Source organism: Desmodus rotundus, chromosome 12 (genome assembly GCF_022682495.2).
Source record: "Desmodus rotundus isolate HL8 chromosome 12, HLdesRot8A.1, whole genome shotgun sequence".
Taxonomy (NCBI): domain Eukaryota; kingdom Metazoa; phylum Chordata; class Mammalia; order Chiroptera; family Phyllostomidae; genus Desmodus; species Desmodus rotundus.
The window spans coordinates 78,394,723-78,404,184 of record NC_071398.1 but is presented as its reverse complement, the minus strand read 5'-3'; the positions used below and the strand labels follow the sequence as shown (position 1 = coordinate 78,404,184).

Here is a 9,462-nt window from a genome sequence, read left to right as displayed (position 1 = left end):
CTCCGTTGCAGCCCACTGAGAGCCGCCTGTCGTGGCTGGGTCGGCAGGTGTGTTTCTGACCACCATGTGCAGAAGGGCAACGAAGGCCCTTGTCACAGAAACCAGGCCTCCTGGGTTCCTTGAGACCAGGACAAGCTTTCAGGGGAGAAGAGCCTACTCTTCTCTTTGCTAGTTTGGGTTAATTCTGAGAAAGGGCCCATGGCAGGCCTCCATGTGCGCCTCTCGTGAGTGCACACACAGAGCACTCCACATAGCGGGGCACTTAGTCCTCGGGTCTCACACCTCACGCAGCCAGGGCCAGCAGAGCACCAGCAGGGGCTCAGCAAGAGCGGGGTGGGTGCTTCCTCCAGACCACAAGGTGAAGAGGAAAGAATGAGCGGGTCAGACTTTTTCCCTGGTGAGGGTCTCACCCTAACTCTGTGGAGAGAGGTATGGTTGGGCCTGTTTGGGAGTACTGGGACACTCAGGAAGGTACCAGGTGGCCCCTGCTTGCACCCCCGCCCCAACCCCTAAATTGAGCCCATGGCCCTTTCTCTGCCCCTGGAGCTGCAGCCGTCAACCTGCCCAGCCACTGGGGACTGGGGTCACCCTACCCTCCTCTCCAGACTGATCTGAGGCAGAGGCAGAGCTCAGGTGTGAGATGGGGTTTTCAGGCTGGATGTTCTGTCCCTTGGAGGACAGGTCTCCCAGGCTTTCCATACTGGGGAGGCTGCAAGGGCAGGAAGAGAGGGTCATGAGCCCAGAGGTGCTCTCCATCTTCCTGCTCCTCAAAGGCACAGGGGAGGGTGTCCCTACCACATCGACTGCCTGGCCTGCCCCAGACAAAGGGTTGTCCTTAATCTCATGCCCAGCCAGCCCTACCTGTGTTGGCTTTTGGCTCTTGGCCCTGTGCTGCCTGACCATTTCTCCTGTCTCAACACAGAGGGCCTGACCAGAGTCAAGCCAGCCCACACCATGCCTGCCTCTGGTGTTTTTCGGGGGTGAATGAGGCCATCGCTGGGCACTCCTCCCTGGGGTTTGGCTCCTGCCCACGGCTGACAGTGGAAATCACAATCTGCAGAACTGTAGCCCAGCTCTGCTCCAATCTATTTTGGATCTCTGGGTCCCCCTATACCCCTCCTGGTCTGTTCAGATGGTGCTTAAACTGAGGCTGAGGTTGGGTCTCCAAGAGGGAGTGAGTAGGGGCTGGGGGACTGTGGGTGGCCCCCTTAGGGAGGGGTAGGGGACACCCAGAGGCTGGCAGTCCCAGTTACCACCCCCCACCCTTCACTCCCAGGGCCTGCCTAGGCTGCCCCAGCTCCAACCACAACATCCTTTGGGGTTTGGCCTATAGATCTTGGGCGGATGACCCCCAAATAGCTCTGGCAGATTCCCCTGTGACCCACCCGCACCATGACCAGGCGTCCCCACCCTGGCCTCCAGGGCACAGCCCAGAGAGTATAAATGGTGCTGGAGGCTGATGGAAACAGGCCAGCTGAGTCCCAGCAGCAGACCGAACGCAGACTCTGCGACACACCATGAAGCCCCTTGCGCTCCTCGCCCTCCTGGCCCTGGCCGCACTCTGCCTCGTTGCCCAGGCAGGTGAGTGTCCCCACTCCACCCCAGCCAGTGAGGAAGGGAGCACCAAGGCCTCGCTTCCCTTCACCCCTCCACTGGCAGTCCCTTTGGTGGTCTAACCACCCTCCCATAGGCTCAGTCCATTTGCCCCCAATCCTGTCTTTGTGGAGGGAGAAGGGAAAAAGCAAGCTGCCAGAGAGGGAGGGGAGGAGGGGGGCCTAGGGGTGAGCAGGGGTGAACCTGGCTTCTTTACTTTGCAGATGCAAAGCCCCGCGGTGCAGAGTCTGGCAGAGGTGCAGGTAGGAGGCAGGCCTGTTGGGGGCTGTGTGCCCCATCACTCAGCTGCCCAGCACTCCCTCACCCCGGTCCCCTCGGTCTCATTCCCCCTACCCTGCTGGCTTCTGCCTGGTGGTCAAGCCAGCCTGCTCTCCACCTCATCCCCCCAAAACTTACAGCCACCTGAGCCCTGCCCCTGTGCTCCACAGCCTTCGTGTCCAAGCAGGAGGGCAGTGAGGTAGTGAAGAGACTCCGGCGCTACCTGGATCACGGGTTGGGGTGAGAGAAAAGAGGTGCCGGGAGGACAGGGTGGGCCCTTGGTGAGGAGTCCGGAGCCCTACGTGCAGTGGGAGGGGAGGGGGCATTTCATGTGGAGGCTGATGCCACTGTGTTGGATTCTCAGAGTCCCAGCCCCCTACCCAGATCCCCTGGAGTCCAAGAGGGAGGTGTGTGAGCTCAACCCGGATTGTGACGAGCTGGCTGACCACATTGGCTTCCAAGAGGCCTACTGGCGTTTCTACGGCACAGCCTAGAGCTTGCACCCCAGCTGGCCGGCTGGCCCCGCAACCCACTTCCCACTCTGGCTCCTTCCCCTCCCCTCGCCCTGACCTCCCTGCCCTACCAGTGTGGGGTCACCATCCACCCAGCTGCTCCAGAATAAACTCCAGAAGAGGAATTGGTGGGTTCTGACTCTTTGTACATCTATGGAGTTGGGGGGTGGAGGTTTATTGGGAGGATGGGGTGTGGCAAGTCCCAAAAAGTGCTTTCCAAAGTCTGTTGATTTTTATTTGTACCTGCCTCAGAAGCACTGAAGGTGGCTTTCTAAAGTCTAACCAGGGTTCCCCTCTAACCCAGCACCCTCCCCTCACCCTAACCCACTGCACCATCCATGATGCACCCAAATAGACCCAGACCCCAAAGGCCTGGGCATCTTGAGTACATGACTGTGGCCCGGATAGACTCGTCGCTACAGGCAAGGAGAGCAGAAGGCACTGCCTGGTTTGGGGGCGGGGGGCAGTAGTGGGCCTCCTGGCCTGGCTGACAAGAGTTCGGGGTAGGCCTAGGCTGGTCATGTTAGTTCTTCCTTGGGCTGGGCAGAGACTTCCAGGAGCACCAGAAATAGAGCCAGATGAAAGGGCCCCAACACCCCCACCCACCCCAGCCTCTACTGGGTTGGGGGGCTGTCCAGCCTGGATACAGTCACCTCTACTCTCAGACCCTCAGCACTTCCTCAAGCCCCATCTAGAGCACCCCCACGGACCCCATCCTCCACAGCCCCACCAGCTCCTCCCCCTCCTCTGCCTTTTACCCTCTGCACTCTCCCCTCAGTCCCTCCTGGTTCCAGGCTCCGATGTGCTCTCCCTTTTTCAGCTCTGGGTCTGGGCTGCTCCCCAACACCAAGGACTGGCCTTTACCTCTCTCCAGGGACAGGCTCAGTGATGAGGCCTCACTCACTGTTGTTTGGCATTCGTACCCCCCTCCAGCGGGCCTCCCTGCAGCAGGGGGCAAGTACTAGGGGCCTGAAATAGGGAGGCTGTGAAGGCAGCAATGATGAGCAGATTCCCAGCCACTGCCAAGCCGAGCGTGGCCACCGTGGCTGCCAGACCCAGGTGGGGGTCCTGCGTGGCCAGCCAGGCTTGGCGAGATCCCATATCAGCCAGCACCGCCTCCAGCTGGAAGTGGGTGCCCAGCACTGCACAGATGTGGAATAGCTGGTGACTGTGACCTGTGGGGAGGGTGGGGAGGTCAGGGCACATCCCCATTCCCAGGGCTGCCCCAATTCACCTTCTGACCCATGGCGAGTCACCCCACCCTCTGGGCCTGCTACTATGCTAAAATTAGGAGTAAGAAAACCTGATTCTTGGAAGGAGTGAGTGAGCTGGTATACATAAAACATAATGCCCTGGCATACATGCTACTAGTTTTGCTGCTATCTGAGAAGTGGGGGTGGGCCTGGACTCTGGGCACCCTCCAGTCCTCTGGCTGTAATACGCCATTTACTCAGTTCACTCTGTGCTCTGGGAAGCTGTCCCCCCTTGCCCCTTCCGGCCAGGTGAGCCCGCTCTCACCGATGTAGTCAAAGCGTCCTGGTGCCAGCCGCTCGGGCAGGTGAGAGGTGAAGAGAAAACCAGTGAGCAGTGCGCACAAGAGGTGGTAGCCATGGTTGGTGCTCAGTGCCTCCTGCCCGCAGCTGTGGCCCCTGTCCCAGCACAGTCCCAGCTGGCAAAGGAAAAGCAGGGCGGAGCGGGAAGGGTTTGTCTGGAATCTAGTGAGAATGGGGGATGGGGAGGGGCACAGCGAGGGTGGGTGCTGGGCCTGGAGGGAAGGATTGAGGTGAAGGATTGAGGCGGCAGGACTGGAGGGCGCACTGTGAGGCCCAGGACAGGAAAATAGGGGGCCCCAGGCCCCCTTACCCGATAGAAGAGTGGGAGGTTGTCAAACAGGAAGGGGTAGGCGAAGGCGCCTGTACGGAGGATCTTACTAAGCCTGGGGCTTTCCAGCTCAGGGAACCTGGGAGGCAGGAAAGAAAAGGTGGTCACCATCCTGGTGGTAGGGTGGGGGGTCAGAGGAAGGCAGGGGCCACTGACCAGCATGGAATGTCAGCTTAGTGACACATGACCCCTCTCTAGGGGTCATTAGCTTAAAGACCCCTCTCTAAATGACCACATCTGCCTCTTAGGTGGCTGGGAGAATTAAAGGAGACAGTGTAGGTATGCTGCTAGCACATAGGCCCTGGCACACAGTCAGTCTCAATAAATAGTCCTGTTGCTCTTAATGTTGTCCCGGAGCACTGAAGCACAGGCACAGGATTGCTGGCCTCCCTGTGTGTCAAGCGTGGTTGTGGGAGCCCTGTTCTGTCCCTCCGTCATCCCCTTCAACACAGACCAAGAACGCACCGGGAGTAGCAGGACAGGCCGGTGCACAGGAAGGAATTGAGCGCGGCGGCAGGCACAAAGAGCCGGTGCAGGCGGCTGTGCAGCCAGGAGGCCGGCATGGAGTAGGCGGCATAGGGGAAGGCGCAGCCTGAGGGGCGCAGGGCAGGTGCTGAGGCCCGAAGGGCGTGCTTCGGCTTGAATGCCCCACCCCCTTCCAGGGCACGTCCCACCCTCCCCTCCCCCGCCCTAGCACCCGCCGTCCCGCGTCCCCGCCTCCCGTGGGGTTCACCTAGGCTGTAGAGGCTGAGCGCACCGTAGTCCAGGAAGTAGCAGATGTGCCGCGCGCGGGGCGACATGGAACTGAAGGTGTGCGCACAACACGAGGCGAAAGGGTACAGACAGGCTGGCAGCAGGAAGACGAGCAGCGGCCAGTGGTAGGGCTCGGCCCAGAAGCCCGGGCCCCCCGCGAGCGCCAGTAGGCGCCACAGGAAATACCTGCGGTGGCACGTGCTCAGGGGGCCGCGGGGGTGTGGGGGGGGTCTCATTTCCCACCACAGCGGGGACAGCCTCCCTCACCAGGTGGGCAGAAAGTGAGTCCAGATATTGACAGTCTCGTTGGTCATCTGGAAGGAGCTGAGGACACAGTCCAAGGCCGAGCTGGTGGGACAGCGGTAGCCAGACATGATGCCGTCTTCCCAGAACACCTGGGGTAGTGGTGGGTGGGAGGGCGGTCACTACGCTGGACCGTCTCTCCCCACGAGAGAGCTGTGGAAGCAGGATTAAAGAGAACCGGCTGGAGGTTGCAATGGCCCCAAAGCCAAACTAAACCTGACTTCCCTCTTGGCACAGGTTCCAATACCCCCAAAGCAGAAGAGAAACAGAAGAGTCAGCAGAAGGGGCGAAGACAGGGCGCTCTGGGGAAGGGGACTGAAGGAGAATTCTGGGCCTAGGGAGTGGGGTCACAAGCCTGTCCTCAGAGAGTCTCACACTGGAATGGGAGAGATAAGAGTTAGCTTGCAGGAGGGACTTCCCCACTGCTAAGAGAAAACCTCAGCCCCAGTCAGTCCCCTGGGGAGTAGGAGTTGGAGAGTGTAGCTCCTCACCCGAGGGACCTGGTGGACACGAAGGAGTTGGGGTAGCTTGAGACTGAGCATGGTGGCTGGGCACCTCCACGTTGACCTAGAGACAGAGTGGGGGTGGGGGGGAAATCAGGTGTCTGCCCCCATCCATCAACTCCTTTTCCCCAGGTCCAGGCTACACCTGGTCACTGAGTGCCCCTGTGGGCTGTGTGCATGGGTGCTGGGGTAGCTGGTAGCTGGCCACCAAGCTGCTTCCCTCAGGCCAGGGGAGGCTGGCCCAGCTTCCCTGACTGCTCCCCGTCCTAGCCTGGGGGCATTCAGTCTCCCCATTGGGTGGCTGGTCAGCCTTATCCCAGCATAGAGTGGAGGAGCTTCTTCCCCAGCAGGAATGCTGCCTCAGTTAGTAACCCCAGACTCTTGGTACAGGTCCCCAGCCCCCCAGTTCTGTCTCAGGAGAAGCCTAACTCATGGAGGTCAGCGCACAGAGACTCCAAGCCCACCCCACCCCATTGAAAGCCCTTGACCCATAGTGTGCAGGCTGAGCACAGAAACTCCTGGCCCCCGGAGGGAGAATTCCTGAAGAGGCCAGATGCCAGGGCCAAGGAACTAGGAAGATGCCTGGCTCTTCTCTGAGGAGTCATGTGCCCTTGGGGATGTTCCGGGTCCCTGACCCTCCTGAGCCCCATGCCCCTCTGCCCCAGACCTGTGTGCTGTCTCCGAGTGGCTCTGCTGCCCTCGCCCACCCCAGGCCACCTCTCTCAGGCACATTCCTTGGCACAAGTGGTGGGGCTGGGCCAGCTAGGCGGGTGGAAACGCCCCAGGAGGGAGAATAGGACACTTGCGCCATCTCCCAGGGCCAAACCTTCACTGCAACCCTAGAGCCTAGCCCCGCCCCTCTTCCTGCTACCAGCTTCACTGGTGTACAGTGGCCTCACACCACCAGTCAGTTGGTCCCCAGTTTGGGGGCTCTGTGCACCTGAGCTGGGCTGGCCACCACACAGCCCTGGTCCCTAGTCCCTGCACCTTGGTCGAGCTGTAAGATAAGAGCCTCAAAGGGAGGAACAGGAGCAGGGTGGTCTGACCCATCCCAAGTGCTGCCCAGAGGGGTGGGAAAGATGCCGCTGCCTGGGGCTCCAGCTCCCCTCAGGATTCCTTCACTTAGCACAAGGTTTAGAGGTCTGTGTAGTGTGTGTTGTAGCCTTGGAGATGGGGGGGTGGGGGACGGGGTGGCTGGAGCCAGTCCTAATTCCCCAGAATGGGTGGCAGAGCCCCAGGTGAGCTTCCTTACCCAGAGCTTGACTGGTGCTCCTAAGCAGGTGGGTCAGCAGGCGTGGGGTACTCCTGCCAGCCAGGCCAAGAGGAGGGAAAGGAGAGTGGCAGGCCAGCAGGCCGGGCCTGGGCGGGGAGTGGGAGACAAAGGGGAGCCAGGAACAATCCCAGCCTTGTGCAGCCTCCAGGGAGCAGGGGAGGGTGGCCCAACCCCATTAGCAGGCAGCTCACTGGGCCTTCTGCACACAGCTGCCCCTCCAGCTGCCTCAAACCCACTGAGATCAGACTGGCCAGAACAGGCTGTGGCCCAGCCAGGATGCAGCTAGGGTATTGCAAGCCCCCTTCAGAACAGGCCCTACCACCATTCTGGTTCAACCAGGAGCTGACAGTGGGCTCTGTCCAGGCTGGGCAGAGAATTCTGAATCCTGGGTTTGAACTTCAGAAACCACCTCACTGTGCTTCACTGCCTCCTAGCACCTGGTACTCAGCAGTGTCCGGAGCAAATGCCTTTAGCAAATATGTTGGTTCAAGCACAAGGGATTTGCCAAGCTTACCCTCCAGAGACACACTTGAGGTGCCAGTCCTTGCAGAGAGATAAGGATTAAGGCTCATCCCTTCCTCCCCCCTGAGGAAGAATTTATCTGATTCAGAGGACCCAGCTGGAGACAGCCAACCAGACCCAGGAAGCACTTCAAAATATTGGTTTCACCCATCACCCTTGCGAAGGCACTAGCTCAATTCACAAGATCAATGAACTTGACAATGTCACAAAACCATCTCTGGAGCTTTTGCTGGAATTGCCAACATCTTGCTTCAATGAGTCCACCTTGAAGAAACCTTTCCAAAATGCCATTTTTTGCATACCATCTCCAACATCCCAATAAAACTACATAAAGGCACCAGGAGACAGGTGTGGGCATCAGGAATCTTTATTTAAAGTGATGCTTTAGTCTCTGTCAGAGATTGGGAATGGGGTGACCCTACTCCCCACCCCAGGTTGTTCCAGACTTGCCATCTTGGAGGAAGGAAGCAGGAACCTGCTTTCCTCTGAGAACAGCCTGGGAAGCTAGGCTAGCCTGGGGGTGAGGGACTGCAGAGCTGAGATTCCTCACCCTCCACCCCCTAGGGGGAGGGGCCAAGACAATCCGGGCTAGGGCTAAAGCCACTCCCAACAGCCCAGTTCTGGCTGCTCCATTCACTGCTCCGAGCTCTTCATGATCTCTGCTCACACAGTCACCTCCACACTCCAACACTAGCTCCATGCTCCGCCCCACCAGGCCTTTGGGCCTGGGGAAGGGCACAGTAGGAAGCCCATCAGGACAAGGACTCCCGACTAAGCAGCTTCAGGAGGCCTCTCCTTTCTCCAATCTGAGGCCAGCACCCCATCCTTACTGGCACCCCACTCTGTCCCAGCACAGCAGCCAAGAGCACAAAGCATGGTGACTGTAGATCTGGTGGGCACAGGAACCCTCACTGGCATAAAGGCCTGACTGCTGGCAGCCACTGGCGGGGCCTGACCCCACCCTGGAAGCTAGACAGAGGGAGACAGGAAGCAGAAGCAGGGCAACTGGGTGTGCAGCCCCAGCTGTGTGAGGTGGGGTACAAGCCCAGGCCCTGCTATGAGTGCAGCCAGCTCCATGCCACTCCTCTCTTGAGTCTCCGAAGTTCCGGAGCTGCCCAGCCTGCACGAGGGGAAATGAGCCAGTGGGTGGTCTTTGAGAAGGGTCTGCAGAGAACCACTCAGATAGCTGTTACCCACTCTTCCCTCAGGCTGGAGGGTCCAAACTCCTACCCCTAACCACCCTGTGTCTTGGGCGAGGAAGAAGGGCCTTTTCTGCCATCCCTTCCCCTTGGACGTCCAGGAATCACTCCAGTGAAATGCAGACACCCATGCCTGCCACCTGCCTCTGGGGACAGCGGGAGGGTTGAGGCAGAAAGGCTGACTAGGGGCCCACAGGCCTCTCCTGCTCCAAGCACTTTCCTGACTTCGTCTTGGCAACAGGGGGACCCCACCCTCCCAGCTGGCTCCTGGGCCCTCCCTCAGCTCTTGTGCAGCTGGGCTTCCTTCCTGAATGCGTGCGTGAGTCTGCGTGTGGTGGGGTGACTACAGGTGGTCCTGGCAGCCAGGGAGGGCAGGAGAGATCTGGAGTCAGCCCCACTGCAGGGCTTGGGGGTCAATCTCAACCAATCTCCTTCCACTGCTTGTAGAAGTCCAGAACATTCTTGATGTCCACACTGGCATGTGCAGCGGCCTGCAGGGCTGCCTGTGGAAGGAGGCAGGACAGATGGGCGAGAGTCCAATCTCCTGAACTACGGGCCAAGTCACTGAGGGGCTGGACGGGCAAAGGGTAGCTGCCTGGGAGATCTGAGGAAGAGTCTGCTCTGGTACCTCCTCCCCATTACAG

At 59.6% G+C, this 9,462-nt stretch overlaps 3 protein-coding genes across 9 annotated transcripts in view; 1 reads left to right on the top strand and 2 right to left on the bottom strand.

The window, feature by feature from the left end:
• Positions 1-17: 17 nt before the first annotated feature.
• On the top strand, positions 18-2,375 carry BGLAP (bone gamma-carboxyglutamate protein). The gene is made up of 4 exons (XM_024574207.3): positions 18-1,581; positions 1,818-1,856; positions 2,043-2,112; positions 2,237-2,375. Exons 1-4 carry the CDS (start codon positions 1,518-1,520, stop codon positions 2,364-2,366), a joined length of 303 nt encoding a protein of 100 aa, XP_024429975.1. The 5' UTR covers positions 18-1,517; the 3' UTR covers positions 2,367-2,375.
• Positions 2,376-2,494: 119 nt separating this feature from the next.
• Positions 2,495-7,175, bottom strand: PAQR6 (progestin and adipoQ receptor family member 6). 4 transcript variants are annotated; one of them, XM_053915568.1, is made up of 8 exons: positions 7,077-7,175; positions 5,813-5,888; positions 5,286-5,413; positions 4,999-5,204; positions 4,731-4,857; positions 4,248-4,344; positions 3,903-4,053; positions 2,495-3,559 (listed from the first exon to the last, which is right to left on the bottom strand). In XM_053915568.1, exons 2-8 carry the CDS (start codon positions 5,861-5,863, stop codon positions 3,285-3,287), a joined length of 1,035 nt encoding a protein of 344 aa, XP_053771543.1. In that variant the 5' UTR covers positions 5,864-5,888; positions 7,077-7,175; the 3' UTR covers positions 2,495-3,284. The 4 variants fall into 4 exon arrangements, with proteins under 4 accessions (XP_053771543.1, XP_045060636.2, XP_071075863.1 ...); XM_045204701.2 differs by having other exon boundaries at positions 5,023-5,204; XM_071219762.1 differs by lacking the exon at positions 4,248-4,344 and having other exon boundaries at positions 4,999-5,112.
• A 795-nt stretch (positions 7,176-7,970) lies between these two features.
• Positions 7,971-9,462, bottom strand: part of SMG5 (SMG5 nonsense mediated mRNA decay factor) — a 33,110-nt gene continuing 31,618 nt past the window's right edge. For all 4 annotated transcript variants that reach the window (XM_024574228.3, XM_071220018.1, XM_024574219.3 and 1 more), the window contains one exon: positions 7,971-9,321. In XM_024574228.3, the coding sequence (XP_024429996.2) occupies positions 9,238-9,321 (84 nt within the window). In that variant the 3' untranslated portion in view covers positions 7,971-9,237. The remainder of the gene's footprint in view (positions 9,322-9,462) is intronic.